Consider the following 25,776-nt stretch of genomic DNA (forward strand, 5'->3'; position numbering starts at 1 on the left):
AAACTACAAAAACAAATAGGGTGTGTGTATGCGCAGTCAAGTCTGGCAGGCGGGGCCTGATAGAGCCGTTAAGGCTGGCTCCACAGAGATCAGGGCGCCATCTTTAATGGGCACACCAATCTTCAAAAAAAAAAGCTCCCTTCCACTACCCTCCTGCCCCTCCACAAGCTTTGGAGTGACACCCAACCAAACCCACCCATATGCCCTGCACTGGCATCAGCATGCACCCCTCTCCCAACCACATCACACATAAGGGGAAGCCCTCCATGGAAGTACCCATACGAGTGCTCTCTGGCACTGCATGAGGGTAGTATCAGGTTAGCCATAATTTTGTTAAATGGGGGAGCAGGCCCGAGGGGCTGAATGGTCTACTCTTGCTCCTTGTTTCTATATCTGAATGTTGTTCACTTTAAGTCACTCGTTTATTCTTTAGGGCATTTTTTTGTGATTTATGTCACCATTTTCGTTTTTACGGCATTTGCACTTTGCTTGGGTACCGGGGGCCAAGCCTAGACTTGGCCCTCAACCGCCCGGGGCTTCCAAACCTCCACACCCCTAGCGAGGTCACACGACTGGTTTTCATGTTCAAAATCCAGTAGTGATTCGCACTGGCGTGATGTCATGTTGCTAGGGGGAAGTGTTCAATGGGGCCGGATACTATGGCTAAAGCCATTTAATTATATTTAAATTGATGTAAATTCATGCAAATCATGGCCATTAGCCTAATTATGGCACCAGCAGGAGGCAGGGCCGATCTCAAACTAAGATCAAACTGACACAAATTCAGTTATGGTCCCCTCCTGAGATTTAGCAGCCAATATGGAATTTGTGCCCATTGCAAACAGACCTGCAAATTTTCGCCTAAAATGTCTTCTCTCAGAAGGTCACGAGCCTTTGGAACTATCTTCCTGAAAAGGTGGCAGAAGGTCTGATAATTATGTTTAAATATATTCAAATGAGGATTCCAATGGTCAATGTCGGGATACCTGCTCCATAATTGGCAGAGTGTGGGGACAATTGCAATGGGAAATCCCGCCAATGTAAAATGCGTTTCAGGACTCGTGCAGGATTTTCCACCTCCTGGTCCTAACGCCTGAAAATAGGAGTGAAGAATCCCCTCACCCCTCTATTTTTAAGATCTTCAAAATGGATCACAATCCACACTTCTAACTCCGCTATAATTCACCCAAAGTTTAAATCAGTCACAAAACTGAAGTCTCTGGAGGGAAATAATTTTCATATGCAGCATTACTTCTGATTGAAATTAAAAAAAATCAGAAGCAGAACAAGTAAATACTCTTCTCTATATAATTGGGCTAATTGCTGATGACATAATCGTGTGACAAGATATTGATTCATCTGCCAAATTTGAGGAGGCTTTAAAATCCTTTGACATTTATTTCTGCAAAATATTGGAAAGAGCTAAATTCAATAATAGCATCCAAGTGCCTGGGGAACCTGTCGATTATTTCATAAATGATCTCTGCAGGAAGGCAGAGGGGTGTGAAAATTGAGATTTAAAGTCTGAGCTTATCCAAGATGGGTATTGTAAACAATTTGCTCCCTGGCTTCCTAAAAGCTAAACATGATCTTACCCTACACAAGGCAGTAGAGTTAATTTGACTGTCTAACCTACAGGAACACAGTAAGAAGTCTCACAACACCAGGTTAATGTCCAACAGGTTTATTTGGTAGCAAAAGCCAGTAGCTTTCGGGGCACTTGCTGCCCTTTCGTCAGGTGAGTGGTGAGCATATCCATCACCTGACCAAGGGGCAGCAAGCGCTCCGAAAGCTACAGGCTTTTGCTACCAAATAAACCTGTTGGACTTTAACCTGGTGTTGTGAGACTTCTTACTGTGTTTACCCCAGTCCAACGCCAGCAACTCCACATCACGACCCACAAGAACAACAGAGGACAATCTTAAGTGGAGAAAACACAATATGAGACAGGACCTAACCCTCAATCCATTTTATTGGTTGGGAGGGGGGGGTGTGCAGCGGAGAGAGAGAGAGAGAGAGAGAATGTGGTCACAAAGATGCAGGGACAATCCAAGTCAGAGCAGGCAATAATTCCTGAACAACCCAGCAGATCAACCTTGCCAGTGTTGTGGTACAAAATATCCTTGCGGGAGACATCAGTGCTCCACGAGGACAGCCCAGTGCTTCCACTCCAACAGACATGGAGTAGGTAAACTGTGTGAGTTAAAATCCCATGCACCACACAGGTTGCCTAAAGGTAATCCACAAAATTGAGACTGAAAACCAAAAGACACAGCCATGCTTTATGGGTGAGTTCAAAGAGTATGGTTCATCATTTTGGAATACCAATATCGTGGCAAATGACCTTTGAATTAATTTTAAATTAAATTCATGTTCTAGAGTGACAGTCCTGTGCAACGAGGAATCACGGCTCAAAAGCTTTGAACAATGGACCCTCCACTCTACAGGGTGGCAGGAGTCTGACTTCAAGTCATTGTTATGACCCTGCTAAAGGTATGGCAACAAACAAACCCTTGAGCTGATATACACCATTAATAATCAGACTTTCTCTCTCCTGATGAGGGATGCCTGTGTAGCCCTGGATCTCCTCCAGATGGCAGAAAATGTAAAGACTCCCACTAGTGTTAGCTAGTTAGAGCAGCATTATACTGAGTGCTTAGATACTAAAAAACATCCAGACTTAAATTTCACTTGTAACTTCTCTATATGCAGAGCAAGTTTGTCCATTATCATCCAAGGTCCCAGAAAGTCCGGCAATATCAGCTTGGTGCCCAGAAAGAGGAGGTTATTAATGAGTGTCGGATGCTCACTTGCCTTAACCATCTCACTGGCTGAGGTTCACCATGGTGAGACCACCAACGGGGACCATATTTGATAGCCTCACCGGGGAGCTGAATGCCATTGATGTCCTGAGTGCTCGGGGCAGGGCCTGCCAGTGTCCATGGGGCAATGCCAGCCTGGCAGTGCCTGGCTGAAACTCTTGCTGTGCCCAATGGACACCATGGCACTGCGCATTGGGCATCATAATTGTGCCAGGGCAGTGCCAAGATGGCGGAGTCTCAGTAGAGGAGAGCCAGAATAGGGTCAAGCAATGACAATGGGGGAGGTAAGCAAGGAGTTCCGGAGGGGTGTGCAAACTGGACGCCTGTGCAATGGTGCCCCTAGAGAATAGCAACCGGCTTCTCCAGCAAACTGAGGCTCCACTCCCACCCTGTCCCCCTGCTGGCAATAGTCACATCCAGACACTTTTCTTGCATTGAATGGTGTACGATTACATTTTCAAACTCACCCAAAAAATGAGTCTGAAACTCTCCAGGTTCCTCACTTGTTTGGCACTAATTTATTTTTTGTAAAATTCTGCCCTATATCAATGGAATAAAGACATTGTTGGTGGAAGGCGTTGTGGGGAGAGGAAAGGGTCTGGCACTTAAAGAGCTGATATTGAACTCAGTACAGTACCACCCACACAAGGATATGAGAAGATACAGGACCCAGACCTAGGGTCAGTGCGATGTTGAGAGGAAGCATGATAAGTTTGAGATATGAAGATAGCTTCTTGCCTGCACCCTGCATTGTATGATTGCATACAGTTACAAGTCACAAATAAAGACGCTGTTAATATACAGAAGACCTCGAGGACTTCTTTGACAGACCTGTTCTGCAACAAAGGTCAAATCTAAGAACTGTGGTACGAAATGATGAAAATGGTGTTTCTGGATTTCAGAGTTCTGGACCGAAGTGATCATAATATTTCGATAGGTGTGACCCTCCTTTCAATAGTTTGAATGTTTTGTCTCTGTCTTTGATTTCTCGCAGGCTATTTGTTAGGTTTCAAGGGTGAATTCACCCACTACCAATTTGCTTTACATCCTGGTCAGAATCCCCACAGTTGAAACTGACAGAAAAATTAATCAGTAGGCAGGAATGCAACAAGGCAACAGATCCATATCAATGCACTGGGAAGTCAATTAAGATAGTTAAGCAGGCATCTGCATCTGCTGAACACCATCAAATATGCCTTTGGAATAATACAAGTAGCGAGTGGGAATCACCGCCTATCAGATCCCCAATCCCATCCTCAAGGTGAAAGCTTAGCCATTTTGCAACTAACAGATAGACAGAAGAAGTTTTCAAAGTTACAGTCTAAGGGATACAGATTGGAGGCAGAAGATCTGATGAAACAGCCTGAGGGACATACATTGGCACTGTAATCCAGGGGAGTAGCCAATGTAAGGGATAAAATGAAACCCAGGAGATTGTTCGGCACATGAGCAGTGAAGGAACAAGCGTCTGCAGGGACGTCGGATACCGTTATTGAAGTGACATGCAATTGGCTGGGCCCATGTGTCATTTTCTTTAATTGATCAGCTGCTACAGGACCACGGTTCCAGGTCCACCAGTGCAAACCATATCACCTGGATTAAATTTCATCCATTGTTTAGAACCTTGGTGTCTTATTCAATCCAGAAATGAGCACTGGACCAACATTGGTTCAACAGTCAAGAATAACGACTTTCACAGGCATAACATCTGCTATCACTGTCCCCACCTCAGCCTCTGTGCTGCCAAATCCGTCACTTCTGCATATCTTAACTCTAGACGTGACATTCTCAATGTGGGTTGGCTGGCCTCATACCTTCCATTCTTAAACTTCAGCTCATCTAACATTCTGCTGCATGTTTGCTAAGTCATTCCAAATTCCAATCACTCAACACCTTTGTGCTTGGCGACCTACACTTGCAGTATATCTCATAACACCTCAATTTTAAAATTCTCACCTTTGTTTTCACATCGCTTCAGGGTCTTACCTTTTCCTGTCTCTAACTTCCTCCACCTTTATAACCCTCCACAACACATGGGTTCCAACTAAATGATGAACTGGAGGTCCAAACTATGCTGTTTTGATTCTGAACATAATGTTAGCTGCATCTTAAAAAATGATAAATAGTTTGAAAACCAATGAGGTTTTTCAATATTAGAAGGGTTAAAAGTTATCTGTCATTGCCATAATTGACTGTCTGGGACTTCAATACATTGTTTACAAGTTGGTTTTACAAAATGTGTGCATTTGAGCAGTTCTTGTTATGTTTGCAACTGTTAAATGACTATTTTAATTTACCTCAGAGATATTCATAGCAATATAAGTACTGAGGAAATAAAAACAACAATTTATGCAACACAGCAACCTTCAAGTGAGTTGTAGGTGACATAAATAGAGGTAAACATTTGAAGCATAAGGATGTATTTGGCTCTTTGTGTAGTTTGTGACTTAGAAGAAAATTTGCAGTCTTTTATTGGAGACCAGCAGAATCCTAAAATTGGCACAGGAGTTGGATACTTCAGAGTTCAATCTTACTCTGAAATATCCATGATGTTCTTTGAAAGTTGAAGTCAGCAACCATTCCAAACATGACCACCGTCATATATGGAACACAACGGGGATAGAGGCACAGGACATCACCCTAAATCTTCAGCGGGACAAGATACAACATGTCTTACCAGGCATTTCTTACTGCTTGGGGTAGAAGGAAATCTCTTCAAAAAAATGAATTTGGCCAGCAACTCTCCATTCAGACAGGCCAACAGGCTGGGGCAGTTCAGCCACATCTGCCTGTAATGGCAATGGCATCTGTCCTGTAAGCAAGTCAGGAAACACCACCTGACCCTGGAAACGTCATCGGCATTAACAATCATCGGATCTTAACAGATACCTCTCACCAGGATGCGCCAGTGAATTTACATGCATGTCACAAACAGAAGAGAGTCAAATAAGCAACATGGAGGAGTGTAGAATTTGAAAATTAATTAAGCAAAATACTATGCATCCCAAAAGACTGGGGAAATCCTTAAAGTCCAACAGTAACATATGTTTTTCTTGATAACTGGGAGAATGAAAGGAGGTTCAATCCGTTTAGATTGGTGTATGTTTTCCTGATAGCTGTGCTAAGTCTGCACTCTGTCCTCAAGCCCTGATGACTTATTTAGTGCTGATGAAAGAATATCTGTCTCCTGTTTCTCTCTAACCATGTAGCTCTCTGCAACTGAGGGGACATCTGAGAACTAGACCTTTGAATAATTCTATTCTCAAAATGTAAATTCTTCTGCACTTCTTCATTTGAATTTCGAAACTAACTTTATTGTGCAGCTCTAAATTGTTTTCAGCCCTTTCATGGAACATTCCTTAGAGATTTTTTAAAGAGCAACTTAAAATGTGCAAACATTTTCAATCAGATGATATTTTCTCAGAAATTTCTAACCAAACTCTACCAAGTTGTTTTTTTTTGGAGCATTTTCTTCATAATGTAAAAATGAGCAATTCTGCATTATAGGGTGATTTATATTTTATCTTCATAAACTAATTCAATTACCATTATTGTGAAGATCATTTGTTGTTTTGGTATTGTTTTCAGGCTTTGCTGTGAGTCGGTGCCTTTTTCTTGCTGTATTTGGCCTCGAACCTGAGGTAGTGACTCTAAACAATCATGCAATTTCATCAGAATGCTTGGATACTGACTGCGAAATGAGTCTAAATTTGAGAGTAATAATATGGAAACCCTTGTGCTTGAGCAAATCCAAACTTGACCTGTCCTGAGTTTAGGTTTTCCTACTTGGAAAACCCCACATGTTTCAAGCATGTGATAGCCGCTAAATGCCAGTGGACTGCACCATCTCCGCAGAAGAAAATGGCACAGCAGTTCCATTGGCGTGCAAGGCCTGCACCGTCTAAACATCCTGGCTGAGGAATGAAATTCACGGGACACAACGTGGGTGTCTATGCTTGCCCATGGGCTCAGGTTGTAACTAAATTGATACTGATCATGGGCCTAAAGCATCAAGTAGAGTCGAGGTGCTTTCTCACAAGATAAAACAAAGGAAATTATTTTGATGAATCGACAAAACCCCTCGCTGTGCATCTCCTGGCAGCTGATTACTGGCTGGGACTAGGTGCAGAACTATTTGCCTGCTCAAATGAGGAACTGCATGTGGAATACAAGCAATTAAACAATACAACTTACAAAAATGGAGAATGGCAGAAGAAAATCGAAATAAATTCAAAACGTCATGCAGGCATTACAAACTATATTACACTTAATTTGTTTTTTCTTCTGAAGCAAGTGCCACCTAAGCAAACATCAACTGCAATTAATATACAAATTTCATATGGCAAATATGTGATAATTTCATGGATGTCTAACGCGAGGTTGAACTCCAGACAAACTGCTACTTATCTTGCCCTCAATGATCACCGCTAACAGTGGAGGGCAGCGCTGACATGTTGAATTTAGTCAGTGGCTTACAAACCATGCCTAAGCCAGTCTTTCCTGCATGAGTTGAAGTATTTGTTTATGCACACTTGAGATAACACAATGCCTATCAGAAGAAAATAATCTTCTGGATTTTCAAGGAAAGAAAATGAAAGTGCCATTGCGTCTCGCATATTAATCGCTGGCTACTGACAAGTTTCACTTTCTTAATCGTGTAGAAGCTTTTCACGGCTTCAATCTCACTTTGTCACAGATGCAACTACATTAATAATTTGCTGCAATTTAGATGTGCCTCTACCCAGGCACTGATAAGGTAGGAAACGTATGGCAGATTTGGCATATCTCTATCCAAATTTCCTACAACAACGCTGAACTGGAAAGAAACAGCCTTTAACTCTGCAATCTTCAAATAAAAAAAGATATCCTTGATCAAGTTTTTTTTTCACTTTTCCACATTACCCAGTCTTCTCAGTTTCATTAATAAGCTGACCAGAGTGTACATATATTTACACCCAAAAACATCAGAATTAAAACTATTTCCAACAGAAAATATGAAAAAATGGCATTAAATAGTTAACATGCAACCCATCACTATAATATTCTTTAATATGCAGCAACCTCTAATGTCTGGTTTTCAGATCAAAGTGTATAATCCAGCGACTTTCCAGTTTTATACATGCTTCATTGTCATGCGCTTTCTATAGGACGTTCACAAGTCGTATAAACAAATTAATGCAACTTAATTTTTATAATTGTACAAAATATTAAAAAGAGTACAAAAGAAGGAAAATACTACAACTTTAATTCACAAGGCCAACCAGCAAATCATTTACAAAATCTATAAAAATGGAACATTCTTACCTTCTATCTGTGATGGTTTCCCTCATGTCTGGCTTCAAGTTCACTCTGTATAGTCTTTTACCTGATACTATGGCAGAATTTACACAACGTATGCAACCCAACACCTGCTAAGCGATCAGTTCTTCAAGTGGCTAATTCGAAATTTACAAAGTACCTGCGGTCAGAAGTCTCGGTTTCCTCAATAGTTGGTAGCCTGCTAATCGTGCAGAAAACCCTGAACATCCACACACTATCCACTGAGTACAGTACACAGAAGAAGGGCCACTGCCCACTACACTAATCACGTACTTAGCTTCAGCTGTTGACAGGAATTTCTCCAAGAGGTTACAATATGTGTCATTTAGACAGCCAGAATCTTCCTATAACACTCTATGTTTCTACCTGGATATTCTGACCATTAAAGTGGATTACAAGATTTACAAGATTCATTGCTACCAGAAGTCGCCCTGCAGCAGGAGGAGGGGAAAAAATTGTTGCCAAAGCAATCAACTGCACCTGCTCAAGTCCCTGTGCACTTTCTAAAAGCAACAGTACCAGCAATCCAGCACAATTATGCTGAGGAATTTGTGGATACTGCAGATTTTCTTGAGTCATTTTTTCCCCCATTTACTTGTGTTATTTTTAAATTGTACTGATTCCCTGAAAGATCAATTTCTGGTAAAAATTCCTAAAATAGAAATGTATAACAAAGTACATAACATTACAATTAAAATTATTACTAAGAAACCCATATCCTTAACATTCTGCTTGAGCAATTGAAATTAATGTTACATTTCAGGACCATCCTTTTAAGAGAACTTGGCACATTTTCTGCACTACAATAGTAAAATGTCACAGTTTGCATACAGTGAAATTAATACTTTATAAAAAAGTTGTGCACAATTTTCTCTTTCAACCCACTAACCTTGATATTGCACACTATCATTGAGAACAATATTAATTCTTAGTTAAAAAGTAGATACAACTGAAAAAGCATCCTGCAGTCAAGATTAAACATTTTAATGACAAATAAATACAGATTTTTAGAGAATCCCTCATAAGCTTAATATAGGTTTTTAAAACTTACGATTTTCAATTCCTAAGGTGCCCTTGGAGTAAAATCTCTCATCCTTTAAGATTACTTTCTTCAATATGTGTGAACAATATTCCAACTTTTCAATTTATACCAATGCAGTTTACATATATCAAATAAGGGTATTAATTTCTAGGCATGGGGAATTTCCAAACAGACTGTGCTGTCTTCTGCAATTATATGAGAAGTGATTTACTCACCCAATGCTGCTTAGAGCTTGTTCAAAGAGCTCATTTTGAAGAAGAATGTCATGTTGGTTTGAGAAAACACTATTTAAACTGGTTAAAACAGAGCTGCAGAACTGACGCAGTGCTTCAAACTGCATTTTCATCTCTTACCCCCATATACAGTAAAGCCGTCTATCTCATATGTATCATCAAATGCCAAAATGCCAATCAAATGCCTGAGTCGTCCTGACCTGTGTAAAAGCTACGATTTGATGAGCACCAGTCAATAGTTAATTGTTCAAACGCCATCCGCTAATTCAGCCAGAGAAGCTAAGCACTTTAAACACCATTACTGACTGTAGCAATAATGCTTTGCAGCAGTGAGGGTTCCCCATTCCCAGCTGCAGTGTCGAGCAGTCACAGATTTCTAATATCTGAATGCTTATTAAACAAACACAGGCTAGATGCTTTCATCAGGAATTCAAGCACATCTGGCTTCCAACAATCAGGCCTCAAAAGTAATCAGACACAGGGAGGAGAAAAATACTTTAACCCTTTGGTTGTGGGAAAGAAACAGGCTGTTTAGTACGTGTCATCTGATAAAATAAATATGAGTGCATTTGTAGATGCATGTATATAAGGGAGGGCGTTGCCTGTTGTAAACCTATCATAGTAGCATTTTTACAGTAACTGTGCTTAAAATGATTACTTAGTGAAAATAATAGCAAAAGGATGCAGGCGCTTATTCTATTTCCTTAAAAACCACATTTAACACACACACAGCGCCCCCCCCCCTTCCCCGACTACACATGCACCTCCCACACACACAAACACCCCACCCCAACACCGAGAGACACACACACACGCACACACACACACAAAAACACACACACAGATCTTTCTGCAGACCGTTCTGTATTTTTCCACCAGCGTCTATTGTTCTACATTCATGATTTCATGATGTTCACCTGACTGTCAGTCCACCACTACTCATTTTTCACAACAAAACAAGGAGAAAAAGTTCCTTACATGTCATATTCAAAAAAGAGGTGAAGCATTAAATTTCAAATATGCTGAGGTCTCAGGGGGGTTTTGGCCTATTCAGTGCACTCATGGCAAACGGTTCGGGGCCACACACACATCTATAATTCATCCCTGCTCAGCCACTGTTCCATAATGAATGTATTTGTTGATGAAATCATAGGTATACCACAAATATACACTGTTCAGCCAACATCTCAAGTGTTTCTTTTAGTATGCTACACAACTGACAGCATGGTGGCACTAAACACAGGAGACTTGGATTTCTGCTTGTGATAGCCTCACAGCAGTACAGTATCAGTACAACACTGTTATCAAACACCACCAATAAACCAGTTTGCGGACACAATTAACCATAACCTGGCACAAATGCCATTCTCATTTGGCACAGACCTATTGTATACAGGGAAAGTTGAAAAAGGAGCAGTTTGTTACTTCACAACAAAAACCACTGAAATTGCAACAGAAGCTTTCATTTAAACACAAGTCAAAATAAAATGGAACAATAATGAACAATTATCTTATGGTTACAATTACTATTGCAATTATTTTGTCCAACTGTTGAAGTACTGCTGCTTGAGAGGAACAACAAAAGGCTTGCATTTGCATAACGCCTCATCACATTGAAACAATCAAACTATCGCACACATTGCAATGACCAGTCTTAAATGGGCCAAGAACCAAACACCATTTTGATTGCAACTAGGTCATGTGCAACTGGAATGAGACCTCAGCATATTTGAAATTTAATGCTTCACCTCTTTTTTGAATATGGCATGTAAGGAACTCCAGTTGCACATGACCTAGTTGCAATTTTCATGCATTAACATCTAATTTCCATGGTTCCACAGAAGAAGGAAAAGAAAACAAAGCTGCCCCTTTAATAAAGCATATCAGCTGTGACTCAGTTGGCAGCCCTTTCACCTGTTGATTTAGGAGGTCAGGAATTCAAGTTTCGCTCCAGGAGTGCAGCACAAAAATCAAGCAGGCACTCAAATGCAGTACTGAGAGACCACTGCAGTGTCAGAGGTATCTTTCAAAGGAGGCCCGGCCTGCACTCACAGGTGGATATAAGATATTCCATGGCAGTATGGAAGAAGGGCAGATGAGTTTTTCCCCCAGTTTTCCCCCAGTGCCTCGGCCAATATTTATCCCTTAATAAAAACACATTGCCAAAACAGATTACCTTGTCATTGGTGTTTCTGGAAGTTTGTAAAATAGCTGCTATGCTTCCTGTATGACAGGGACTACACTTGAGAAGTATGACATTGGCTGCAACATGCTTCAGGACATCCTGTGGCTGTGAAAGGCCATTTAAAAATACAATTGTCTTTTTCAAAACGAAGATTACTATTCTCTACTCACTATTGTCTCATGGAAAGATGTGGAGAGTCCAAGATACACATATTCAAGGGGCCTTCTTCAAGGGGAATGATTGAGAGCTCTCTGAGAAAGTGGAAGATTCAGACCGTATTACTTCAATGTGCCTCATCTTACTGCCAGATCAAACAGACCTAGAACTACCCAGCTCAATACATCCCCTCTCAGTGTTCTGGGATATCAACTATGTTTTCGCTTGTTCAGTTATAGCTGGGAAAGTGGAGGTGGTCCAAGCCACATTTTCTCTGTGCATTTTCATTGTTATGGCAATGTGAGGAGGATTATATACCACATCTCAGGCTTCTTCTCCAGGGCCAGCCAGCAAAGATATGGTTTGTGCATAGCAACCAGGTTTGGTCCTTTCTTTTCATAGTGTTTCATCTAGAAAACTGACTAGGAACAGATAATCCAGACTTAAATAAGGCAAGTAACTCCAAGTAAAAATATGTGCAGGATGTCATTTATCATGTTGTACCTATTGAGAGTCAAATCTCTTAAACTTCACACGCTGATTAATAAATGATGCCTTCATTTTTTTCATAAAAGTAACACATTCAGGTAAAAGGGAAGCAGCAGGTCAAAACATCTAATTTGATTAATTTTCCTTGTGCTGCCTCCAGGATTACAGAATTATTGTTTGGCTTACTTTCAAACATGAAACAAAGAAAGTGCTATACCCACAATGACCATTTACTGCTTCTCTGGGGGATGGAACTGAAATTAGATTTTTAGCTGTGATTTTTTTTTGTAAATGTTGCAGCTAGATAATTGTAGTCCTCATACTGGTGCAGTATATTTCTGTTTAGAAGATTTCTCACTGCATCAGCCTTCACTAACAAGCAGTGCAGCTACATTCGCTTAGATGTTGATTATCATGAGCGCTTATTTAAGCTTCTAACTCACACCAGCAGTGACATTCAAAACACATCATTGGGGTCTTTTCAAAGGGGGACTTTTTTCTACATCAAGAGGCATGTTTGTGAATCCTGATTTTCCACTTGTGATGTTACACAAAAAATGCGACAAGGATATCTCCAAGTACATTTTTGGCTGTTTTCTTACAAGAGCACACTGTGAAAATAACTCCACTGTAATGGCAAGGGATCAAATGTAAAAAAAAAGCCTGACACACCATTTACTTCAGTTCTAAGTTCATCCTTTGGCTAGACTACACAATCTACAGTCAGAAAATAACCTCTCTGAATACAGACTAAGTTGCTACTTCAAAATAAGTCAAATTATCTCTTGTGGTAAGAGTGGTAGAAAAATGCAACATTTTGCTCAATGATGCAATTACCAGTGGGAAACGACACAAAATATGCTCCAGAGCACCTTATAGATGTAAGTTCCTGGACATTTTAATGTAAATAGCATACCTCTCTGTGGTTATCTCACTGGCAGTCTGCATTGAATGCTGCTTCACCCCTGAACCATTTTTGATTGAATCTTGTCGTGTGAGCCCTTGAGGTCTGTTTTTGTCTGACGCTGGTGTAGAAATGTCCCCTGAGGGTAAAGGACCTTGGAATTGGGAATGCTCCTGTAGTTTTGCTTTCTTTTCCTGTGGTGCTTCTTCGTTTCTGTGGGGCGCTCCCTCTGTGGCCTCAGTTGGGTCAACCTCCTGCGGTGTGTTCGGGCCACTGCTGTAGAACCAGGCCCCTGATTTAGTGAGGATTTCCTGTTGTTTTCGGCACAAGTTACATACCCACATCACCTGAGACAAGAAAAGTAGGTTATTCTTAGTGCAGTAATTAAATCACTTCTAGAGTGAGATTTTAAATCTTTTGATTAAAGAAAAGCAATCCAAATATTTAAACATTCTGCAAATTAAACCAGGTGTTAAAGAAAACAAAATCTAGAACATGAAGATTGTATCCACACATAAATTTAAATGCAAAAACCAAATGTAAGCAATGTAAATACACCAAAATTACATTTGTTTTAGATTTCAACTACAGTAATAAGATTTTTTTTAAAATTCTGCTCCCTTGATAATGTTCACATTTTTATAACTCCTCCTTCAGTCAGTGAGAATAATCTAGAATAGTTTAGAATATTGTGAAGCACTATCCATGCTGCTCCATCTTAATCAGCCAATAGGGAGGTCCAGGGTCTAATCAAGCCCTGGAAAATTCACTAATAGACGAGTTGAGCTGTCAGCTAAGGCTGGGATTTATATCCAAGTACTCCCCATGTAAATCTAATGTTATGATGTGCAGTTACCAAGCCACCTACCATGCCTCCTTTCTATTTGTCAAAAACATCGTCAGCAGATGGTACAGACACTATCATAAGGGTAAAAAAAACATGTTCACACTTTTGCATTTTTGCCATGACTGTTTTATTCTGTGTCAATATGAAGTCCAAAGAAAGACCATTTATTTGGTCACAAGCCAAATGTGCTTCCCAACTGAACAGTCTGAAAAGACAGAAAAGCTGAGGAGGCACCTGCCCCATTTAAGGAAACCAGTTAATAATCCGACAACAAAGGTAAAAGAAGAAATTGTTTGGAATAATGATTTTCAACATCCAGTTTCTGTAACAGATTTCCCTGAAACAATGGGGGCGGATATTGTGGAGCCTGCAGGAACAGGAAGAGTGATGTTAAGGGTGACTGAATTAGGCGAGTGCCAACATTTTGCTCTCCTGACAGCAAGTACAGACAAAGAGCTAAAGTCATCAGACCTCATGCCAACTTATGGTGGGTTCTACCTGCAATACATATGCATGGTATAAACTCTCATTGGAGTAAAACTTTTTAAAAATTCTATCCTACCTTCAAGGCAAAGGCCAGGATTCTCCCAACCCACTGTGCTACTCAAACATTGCAGCAGACCAGAAGACACCAGTTGTGAGGCCTGTAGCAGGACACATGACTGGTGTCAGGCTGATTGCAAATCTCCCAGGCCCCTTTTTCTGACATAATCAGCCCCATGCAGGCTGAATACCAAATGGAAATTGACATTTCTACGTGATTAGTGAGCTCGGGACAGTAGTCTCTGGACCCGCTAGTGTCTCCCCACCCCCTGATACGATAGGTTCCCGCAAGCAGGGTCTGCAACTGCTCCCCATAAAAGGGGAGCAGGTATGCTAATTGCGATGTTGGGGACAAAGGGCATCCCTGGGAGGTGGGGGACAGAGTGGGGTGCCCCTTGGGTGGCACCCTGGCACTGCCTGGCAGTGCCCCAAGGCGGGGGGGGGGCAAACGTGCTGTGCACTCCACGGAGGGTGGGGGAGGGTGATCAGGGCTGGCCATGGGGCAGGCGGGCGAGGGCAGGAGCTGGGGATAACACCGAGAGGCCGGTGATCTTCCCACTAAAAGATCGGTGCATGTACACAGTGGCCCGCTCAGCACTATGCTGCCAGCCTCTCCAGTGGGAAAAGACCCAACCCCCTACTTTCTGGCACGATCTCCCTCAGGTACTCTGTGGAGTACAGAGTGCCGGAGATTCATACCACTCAGTACGCCTGAAAACGGGCAGGAAAATCTCCCATTTTCACGCCCACTGTTCACTTAGGCCAGAATTTTATCGCCCCGCCCAGTCCGGTTAAAGACAGGCGAGGCTCGAAGAACAGAATTCTCTGTTGGCCTCGGGTGGAATTTTACGAGCTTCACCCAAGCAAGATGGTAAAATCCCACCTTTAGTTTGTTTTTGGGAGAATCCCGGCCAAAATCTGCAGCACAGAAGTATTTCACGGCACCTGGTTCACATTCGTTTAAAAGTGGCATTGGTTTTGTGCCGGAGATCAGCAATTTTGCCTTGTTGAACTCTGTGGCAGAAGGAGGGAGGACAGGAGAATGGCAGCTTGTATAGAGACTCAAGGCCAGCATGGGTAAGTCAGTAGTGATGGGGGTCAGTTTGGAGTGGAGTCGGGGGACGGGGAAATATAGAATTGAAAAGAATCTAGTATCCAGAGTGTGATGGGACCAGTCAATCAAGGTAAGAAAATAAAGGCCTAAAAGGCAATGTCAGTACTGTCCACCTGAGAGTCCATCTCATGGTGTTGGTGGATGGAGTCCTCACAGTACCGTGAGCTAATCTATAGTATTACAATTAACCCTTACAGTGATTTCGGACAATGTCCTTTACAATGTATAGAAGGTAGGGCCAGCTGATTCTGTAAGCTCGGCTATGTCCCACAGAATGCTGAGTATGACACTGGACAATAGAACAACAGAACCAAAGAACCTTTATAATGCAGAAAGAGGCCATCTGGCCCACTCAGTCTGCATTGACTCTCCAAAAGAGCATCCCACCCAGGCCTTACCCGCTGCCTTGTCACATATTCCCACACGTTTACCATGGCTAATCCACCTAACCTTCACATCTTAAGACACTAAGGGCTCGATTTTACCATTGCCGGGTGCAAAAACTTGGCAAAGTAGGGCGTGAGGTCATTTACGCGATCCGCGCCCACGTAGATCTCCACTTTACCAAAGCCCAAAATTGGCTGCCATTCGAATCGTGCCTGAAACGGGCGCAACGGCGAGTTAAATGTATTTGCATGCGACTTTACCAGCATTTCTGCCTTCACTATCACGTTCGCTTGTCCAGACTTAGCGCAAAACAGACATGCTGGGCAAAGATCTGTTTCAGGCGCTCCAGCTTCAAAAGGGATAGGTTTAGCACTTCCAGCAGGTCTCTGACTCAGATCGGTGGTGGAGGGGAGAGGGAGGTGGGTCAGATCATCCTCTGGTGGGACGGCAGCGGGAGACCCAATTGCTCAATGGTGGGGTGGGGGAGTCGGGGGGGGTCAGATGGATCTCTGGTGGAGGGTGTGAGGGGGGTGGTCTGCTACCACTCTGTGGGCGATCAGTAGGGGAGAAGGGGGGCAGAGGGTCAAAATAGTTTGCCAGATATTAAAGATAGAAGGATGGTAGGAGACGAGGGCCTTAATGCAATTACTGTCACTAGAGAGGTAGTGCTTGATAGACTAACGGGACTGATGGTAGACAAGTCCCCAGGGCCGGATAGAATGCATCCCAGGGTTCTGAAAGAAATGGCAGAGGTGATCGTGGATGCCTTAGTAATTATTTATCAAAATTCACTGAACTCCGGGGAAGTGCCGGAAGATTGGAAAACGGCTAATGTTACACCACTGTTTAAAAAAGGTAGCACACAAAAGGCAGGGAATTATAGGTCGGTTAGTTTAACGTCTGTAGTTGGAAAAATGTTAGAATCCGTCATCAAAGAAGAAATAGCAAGGCACCTAGAAAAGAATGGTTTGATTGAGCAGAAGCAGCACGGATTCATTAAGGGGAAGTCGTGTTTGACAAATTTATTGGATTTCTATGAGGATGTGACTAGTGTGGTAGACAGGGGAACCGGTGGATGTGGTGTTTTTAGATTTCCAAAAGGCCTTTGATAAGGTGCCTCACAAAAGGTTGTTGCAAAAGGTTAGGGTGCATGGAGTTGGGGGTAAGGTGTTAGCGTGGGTAGAGATTTGGTTGTCTAATAGGAAGCAGAGAGTTGGAATCAATGGGTGCTATTCTGGTTGGCAGTTGGCGACTAGTGGAGTGCCGCAGGGATCGGTGCTGGGGCCTCAACTGTTTACCATTTATATAGATGATCTGGAGGAGGGGGCTGAGTGTAGGGTGACGAAATTTGCTGATATCACAAAGATGAGCGGAAAAGCAAATTGCGTGGAGGGTGTGAAAAGTCTGCAGAGAGATCTAGATAGGCTGAGCGAGTGGGTGAGGACCTGGCAGATGGAGTATAATGTTGGCAAGTGTGAGGTTATCCACTTTGGAAGAAATAATAGTAGGAGGGATTATTATTTAAAAGATGAAACGCTGCAGCATGCTATGGTGCAGAGGGACCTGGGGGTCCTTGTGCACAAGTCGCAAAAACCCAGTCTGCAGGTGCAGCAGGTGATCAAGAAGGCGAATGGAATATTGGCCTTTATAGCGAGGGGGATAGAATATAAAAGCAGGGAGGTCTTGATGCAACTGTACAGGGTACTGGTGAGGCCACAGCTGGTGTACTGTGTGCAGTTTTGGTCGCCGCACTTGTGCAAGGATATTTTGGCTTTGGAGGGAGTGCACTAGGCTGATACCGGAGATGAGGGGGCTAGCCTACGAAAAGAGACTGAATAGACTGGGTCTGTACTTGTTGGAGTTTAGAAGGATGAGGGGGGATCTTATAGAGATGTATAAGATAATGAAGGGGATGGATAGGGTAGAGGTAGACAGATTCTTCCCGCTTAGAAAGGATAGCAGGACTAGAGGGCACAGCCTCAAGATAAGGGAGGGGGCAGTTTAGAACGGAGTTGAGAAGGAACTTCTTCACTCAAAGGGTGGTGAATCTCTGGAATTCTCTGCCCGTTGAAGTGGTGGAGGCTACCTCGCTGAACATGTTTAAGTCACGGGTAGATAGGTTTTTGATAGACAAGGGAATTAAGGGATATGGGGAGAAAGCGGGAAAGTGGAACTGATCCACTTCAGATCAGCCATGATCTTATTGAATGGTGGGGCAGGCTCGAAGGGCTAGATGGCCTACTTCTGCTCCTATTTCTTATGTTCTTACAATCGGTCTGGGTGGCGGGGGTTGGGTGGATAAGGGGAACAGTTATGTTATGGGGGGGTGGGCGGGCATCGCTCCTGCTTTTGGCTCCAAGGCCGCTTTATCCGCTTTTTGCAGCTTGGAAGCGATGTGACAGGGGCGCATTTTTCAATTTTTTTTCTCACTGCGCATGCGCAGTTCAAAGCTCCGATCCAGTTCAAAGGCCAGCAGCGTTTTGGGTGCAATAAGCCCCGTCCACAGCGCAATTCAGACTCACTTTTTTTTCAGGCTCAGTGCATATGGGGGAGCCTGAGAACAGTTTTCCAAGTTGGATCTAAATCGCACCCAGGTTCAAAATGGTAAAATCAGGCCCTAAGGATCAATTTAGCGCAGCCAATCAACCAAACCCGCACGTCTTTGGGCTGTGCGAGAAAATCAGAGCACTCAGAGGAAACCCACAGAGAACATGCAAAAGACACACAGACAATCACCCAAGGCCGGAATCGAACCCAGGTCCCTGGCGCTGTGAGGCAACAGTGCTAACCATGTGCCATCATGCTGTCCCAACATCTTAAAATGTAGGACATGCCCAATGCATTGAGAGAACCATATTAACGCATACTAGGGATAATCCATTCCTCATGCTCACTTATGACAATTTAGAATTAAAGGTGGGGCTGTGACTGGTAACCCCTTCCAGCTGATGATTTTGCAAAGAATAGCAATTTCAAACTTTTTGGAGAGTTTGCAGCTTCAGAGAAAATATATTAATGAAAGTACTCAAACTAAAAAAAAATAGTTTTATGCGTATGTTTAATCACGCTATTGTGAAGTTATGTAGATATAAATTTTCACAGGAGCCCATCTTCCATAACTTCAAAGGGAGAGCTACAGAAGCCCCAAAATCCATATTTATGACCTGTAAGCTACTTTTCTAGGGTTGACAAACATGAGGAGAATGCCAACGGTAATTTACTTCCATGACCTAGATACCTTTATTATGATATGTATTTCTTGTTGACCCTAAAAAGAAATAGATCAAGAAGATTTTGAAAACTGTGTGTGAAAGATATGAGTTATTCAGTGTCTGCTTTTATTGTTGCTTCATTCACTGCCAATTATAATTTGTTGTTTCTTTTACAATTTTGAAAGTTTGTAGTTTTATTAAAAAGGAATCTGCACCAATGATTCTGCCTCACAGAGGTATAACTGTTGACGCATCATGGTGCGGCAAACATGATGCCTAAGTTGTGTTAGATAGAGCAGATGTATATTGTTACAACATGTATCGACTAACTCATCACCTTTGTTGTTACTCACAACGAGTCTGGAGTGGACAGCATTACTCTGTTTAGTTTCTATGACAAAATTATGTTTAACTTGGCTGAGAAGACTCCCATTTGAATGCTACCTATGGGAAGTGCTTTAAATCAGGAATTACTTACGTCACAATAGCCCGATCGCCCAGAAAATTACTTTGTTTGGGCACTTTGTTAATTTTTTTTTACTTGGAGACTTCATCCATACTCATATCATACTCATAACACCTATTATCAATGATAAATTTGTTCTTGTTGTCTATTCCAGTGGTGGAATAAAGAGAACTGGAGCTATTTATAAATAGCTCCTGGTAAGAGGAACCTGCACAAAATGAGTGGATTTTATACATCATAACAGATTTTGCCCTATTCAGGAATGTTGTCCATGCCCAATCCTGAACATATTTATTTTACCTGCATGTGTGCAAACATCAGAACAAAACACAGTTTGATAATCTTATAGTTAGATGAATGTATAATGCTGCCACCATCAGGATTGCATTAGTAATGTTCCTTACCCAAGTAATGGAAAATGCAGTACTCAGACTTGATTATTGCAACTTACGAGATGGAAGAAAAGGAATTACACCTGAATATTTGCTCCCAAGTTGAGAAAATTCCTGGGTCTGCAAACTGGGGCTTGAGAGAAAGAATGCCCTGGGTGTTCTAATTTGGGATTCTGTGGGTGGTTGTGGGGCTGGTGAAGAGGAGTCAACAGCCTCCACCCCCCCCACTGTCCCTGTCTCTCTCCAAGTGGGTGCCTTCCCTATCCAACGGCCTCTGACAGATATAGACCTTCTCCTGAAAAATGTGCAGCTGCCTCCAGGAATCAAGGAAGTGCAAACAACAATCCAACCTCATTACCCCTCTTTCACTGGGGAAAGTATTGGGCTTGGGGGCAGAACTTGCGGATTTGGTGCTCAGGTGTAATTCTGACTGTATTATAACCATGTGGACCTGCCAATCAAACTGTAAATGACAAGCACGCCACAGTGATAACGACAGATTGTGAAATGAGTCTTGCAGTACAAGTTCCCTCCAGTGTTGGGAAAATTCCGACCATAGTGTGTAGGAAATCTGTTTCAGCATTAACATTGGTCCATTCAGAAATTGCGCTAGAAATTGTGGTTGTTTTCATAGTTTTTTTCCAACGTTCAGCTCAAACTCATTTGCATGTCACAGAACATAAAGGGGGGTGATCCTACCTTCTCATCCCACTGGTTGGTGGGCAGGACAAGCCATTATGATCCTGCGAGAGATGAAAAAACGGATTTGGGCCCGATTTCTCACCTCTCATGATATTACTGGGCCCGGATATCTGGCATGAGGCTGATTATAGTATTTAAATCCATGTTAATGTGGATTTAAACATTATTACTGGGCCCAGGATGCTATTTCTTCATAGCCTTGTTGGTGTAAGTTCTCACCGGCAAGGATCAATTATGGTCCCCAACATCATTGATTATCCCTGCCACCTCACCAGGAAGTGGGGGGCAGTGCCAAGGGAATGGGACCTGAGAGGGGCAGGGCCTAATGCGAGTTGGGTGGGAGGGGAGCTACGCACTCTGCAACTGATGATCGCCCTGGGGTTGGCAATCGAATGAACTGGGTGAGGGGGGGTGCGCACGTTTGACCTGGGACGGGTGATGGCAGGCAATATCCAGAGATTGGAGATGACTGACATATCTTTTTGTTCTGCTGCACAGAAGACAGTGATTTGCACATGCACAATTGCACCCTCTACGGTGATCAGCTGGCTTTCTAGCGAGCTCTGGCCCCCTGCTGACAGGAAACAGACTGTGCAATGATGCATAGAGTGGCATAAGATTGCATTTTTAAACTCGCTCAAAAAACAGATCTGAAACTTTCCCATTTTCATGCTTGTTTGGCACTTTGAATTTGTTTGGTAATATTGCCCCAAAAGTCTGCCACGAATCAGGGTAAATTGGCAACTTTAGAGTGCAATTTAAACAGTATAAAAAAATCCTTGCGATATTTAAGCATGGCATCTCAGTGCAGGTATGTATTTATGATAAAAAGCAAGCATTTTTAATCACTATCAATCCACAACTTGTGAATATCCCATTCTAAAATTGCAGAAAAATTGACTTCAAGAAATATACAGCATTATCTTGGTAGTTATATTTGGACACATCAGTTTCTTAGTAAATTATGTTCATAATCTTTATAGAATATGCCTAATGACACCCTTGCAAGGTCCAAAGTAGAACTTGCAAGTCAGGTTCACACACTCGCCAGACCAAAACAGGACTTTCCTGGTACGAGAAAGAGCAGCCTTCCCATTCAGAGGGCAATGCCATCATTTTTAAAAACTATTCAACCTCGATCAACTGTCTTTGCAGTTATTAGAATTTCAGTTCCCTCACTTACACTCCCACCTAGCGGGTGCCCCAAAATGCTGATCACATGAGTGCTGACGTCAGGCATGGAATTCTCTGGCTGTTCACACTGGTGGGATTCTCCAGTCACGCCGACAGCATGTGCTCACCTGCGAGTTTCCCAGCAAGCATGGGGTGATGTCAATGGAAAATCCCATTGACAGTGAAGGGATTAGAGAATCTCGGCACGAGCAAACAACACACCATCTCCGCACGAGCAAACAACACACCATCTTCGCTGGTGGGAAACACACATTTGGGAGGCCGGAGCATCTAGCCTTAGACATTTGGACAGTCAGCGGCCTCCAAATTACCCTCTGTAGCCAGGTTACTGTGATGCAGCAGGATTTCAGGTGATCAGGTCTATTTTCTCTTTAACATTCAGTATGCATCTTATGATAAGATCCATTACAAATACACTTAGTGTTCTTTATAGTTTTATGTATGCAACATATAAGAGCAAACTACATTCCATCAGCCCCCTCTAGTGGGCAATCATCACCATTTCAATTTTTTTAAAATAACTGGAAATTAAATGAGAAATGTGCTTCAGGAACTAAGCATGGTCAAGATCAGAATGCATCTCCTGGCTATCAACCCATTCAGATTGATACCTTTATGAAAATGTTAAGTGTAAATACAGAATCAGTATCAAATCGCATTTCTATTTTTGTTTCAATTTGTCCAATTCTGATGGTCATTGCAACAGAATGCAGAAATTAAGCAAATGGAAACACAGGGGCATATAAAGAGATCTAATGTGACACTGACACAATCCTAAACAAATAAAGTGAGATGTTATTTTCTCAAAGGCACAAACATCAACTGCAATGCATCAATCAGGCAATGTTGGGCATGTAAAATTAAGTTTTGGTTTAAAATAAAACAGATGATCACATGCCATTAAGCTTTCTAAAAAAGTAGTCTTGAAAATGCTAAAATCACACTTCACAAAAGAATAGATAAACTGCAACTTCAAGGCAAATCATTATCTATTCAATATAAGTTAGCTGGAAGTCACACTTGTGCAACCAGTTAACAAGAACATGGCATTAATGTAGTGACAATCTAGATGTATATGTTGTCCACAATTTAGTACTTTCGCCCTCTTCAGTTAACTCTATGTAATGAACCCAAACGTGATTGCGTTACTGCCATTATCTTTAGCGTAGAAAAATATCAGCTGCACAAAGCACTACACAGTTAGTAGACATCATGATAAGCACTTTTTTCTGTGTAAAAGAACAAAAATAGAATCAAATTAAACCCTGCAAATTTAACAGCCTGCATTTCGTTGTAGGAAATCCAAAATCATTTTTCAGAAAAGCAATTGCAATTTTTTTTGAATAAAGAAATGTGAATAATAGTAAAATTAGAATTTAGTGCTAGAAAATGAGATATTGGAATTTGATTGAAACAACTGTGATTTAGGAGGGGTAGAGTATAAATTCTGCAGTGATTTTAATACTGCAATCTCATCTGAAGATTTAGATGACAACTAAAAGACGATATAAAGCTTTTTCACAATCTCACCTAAACCCCTAATAATGTTTCTGGGCTGCTTTGACAAAGACACAGAAATGACACACTTATGTAAAACATAATTGCATCACTCAAAGGTCTCAAAACAATTATAGGCACGACAGTTGAGTGATCATGTTACTGGCTTTATAATTTAGAATTGTAGAATAATAATCTGGAGAGAATCAGTCCAAATTGTACTACGGCAGTTAAAAAAGCCTCTGTTAATGAAATATAGTCACCATATCATTAAAGTCCAATATGCTCCTGAGGAAGGAAACTTGTTGCACTCATCTGATCTGACCCACATGTGACTCCAGTGACATGCCAATATTGTTGCCTCTTAAATGTCCTCTGAAATGGCTTTAGAAACATAGAAACTAGAAGTAGGAGTAGGCAATCGGCTCTTTGAGCCTGCTCCACCATTCATTTTGATCATGGTTGATCATCAAATTCAATATCCCGATCCCTCTTTCCCCCACATATTCCTTGATCCCTTTAGCTCCTAGAGCAATACCGAATTTCTTCTTGAAATCAGACATTTTGGTCTTAACTACATTCTGTGGTAGTGAATTCCACACGTTCACCACCCTCTGGGTGAAGAAATTTCTCTTCACTTCAATTCTAAAAGATTTACCCCTTATCCTCAAACTATGATTCCTAGTTCTGGACTTCCCCACCATTGGGAACATTCTTGCTGAATCTACCCTGTCTAATCCTGTTAGAATTTTAAGTTTCTATGAGATACCCTGTCACTCTTCTAAACTCCAGTGAATACAATCCTAACCGACTTAATCCCGCTTCATATGACAGATCTGCCATCCCAGGAATCAGCCTGGTAAACCTTTGCTGTACTCCCTCTATAGCAAGGACATCCTTCCTCAGATAGGGACACCAAAACTACACACAATACTCCAGGTGTGGCCTCACCAACACCCTATACAATTGCAACAAAACATCCCTATCCCTATATTCAAATCCTCTCGCTATCGAGGCCAACATATATATAATTTGCCTTCTTGTCGCTGTACTTACGCAAGGATATTTTGGCCTTGGAGGGAGTGCGGAGGAGGTTTACTAGGCTGATACCAGAGTTGAAGGGGTTGAGCTATGAGGAGAGGCTGAATAAATTAGGCTTGTACTTGTTAGAGTTTAGAAGAATGAGGGGAGATCTCATTGAGACGTATAAGATGATGAATGGGATGGATAGGATAGAGGTGGAGAGGCTCTTCCCGCTCAGAAAGGACAGTAGGACTGGAATTCTCTGCCTGTTGAGGTGGTGGAGGCTGCCTCGCTAAATATACTTAAGACGCGGATTGATAGGTTTTTGATAAGCGAGGGGATTAAGGGTTATGGGGAGAGGGCGGGAATGTGGAACTGAGACACGACAGATCAGCCATGATCTTATTGAATGGCGGGGTAGGCTCGAAGGGCTGGATGGCCTACTCCTGCTCCTATTTCTTATGTTCTTATGTTCTTATGTTACTGCCTGCTGTACCTGCATGCTTATTTTCAGTGACTGGTGCATGAAAGCACCAAGGTCTTGCTGAGTATCCACCTCTCTCAATTTAAGTAATAATCTGTATTCCTGTTATTGCTACCAAAGTGGGTAACCTCAGATTTATCCATATTATACTGCATCTGCCCACACATTCAGCCTATTTAAATCATGCTGAAGCATCTCTGTATCCTCCTCACAGCTTACCTCCCACCCACCTTTGTATCATCTGCAAATCTGGAGACGATATATTCAGTTCCCTTTTCCAAATCATTAACATATAATGTGAACAGTTGAGGTCCTAGCATAGATCCCTGCAGAATCCCACTAATCACCAACTGCTAATCAGAAAAAGACCCATTTATGCCAATTCTTTGCTTTCTATCTGCTAACCAGCTTTCAGGCCTATTGCTTTTTCTTGCTAATTTGTATGTTTCTTCCTTGAATCTGATACTATCTCCAATTTGCCTTGTAAACCACAGTTTGGCCACAATTCTCTTACCACTCTTGCGTCAAAAAAGGAATAAACAACTTCTGGAGTTCACCTATTTGTTCTTTAAATGCCTTCCATTGCCTGTCCACTGTCTTTCCTTTCTGTCATGTTTCCCAGTCCATCATGGCCAATTTATGCCTCGTACCATCATAGTTAACTTCATTGAGATTCAGGATCCTGCAGAATCAATTATGTCACTGTCCACCTTGACAAAGAATTTTACCATATTATGGTCACTCGTCCCCAAGGATTCTTTCACA

At 42.0% G+C, this 25,776-nt stretch overlaps 1 protein-coding gene across 2 annotated transcripts in view; it reads right to left on the reverse strand.

Moving 5' to 3' along the window:
- Window positions 1–25,776, reverse strand: part of rims2a (regulating synaptic membrane exocytosis 2a) — a 1,020,455-nt gene that overhangs the window by 598,404 nt on the left and 396,275 nt on the right. Inside the window, exon 6 of one of the 2 annotated variants that reach the window (XM_080193752.1) lies at window positions 13,163–13,497. In XM_080193752.1, coding sequence (XP_080049878.1) covers window positions 13,163–13,497 — 335 coding nt within the window. Of the gene's footprint in view, window positions 1–13,162; window positions 13,498–25,776 lie in introns of those variants that run through there. The other variant, XM_080193745.1, reaches the window with a different exon arrangement.

Source organism: Carcharhinus amblyrhynchos, chromosome 8 (genome assembly GCF_965287045.1).
Source record: "Carcharhinus amblyrhynchos chromosome 8, sCarAmb.v2.hapA, whole genome shotgun sequence".
In the NCBI taxonomy this organism is placed as follows: domain Eukaryota; kingdom Metazoa; phylum Chordata; class Chondrichthyes; order Carcharhiniformes; family Carcharhinidae; genus Carcharhinus; species Carcharhinus amblyrhynchos.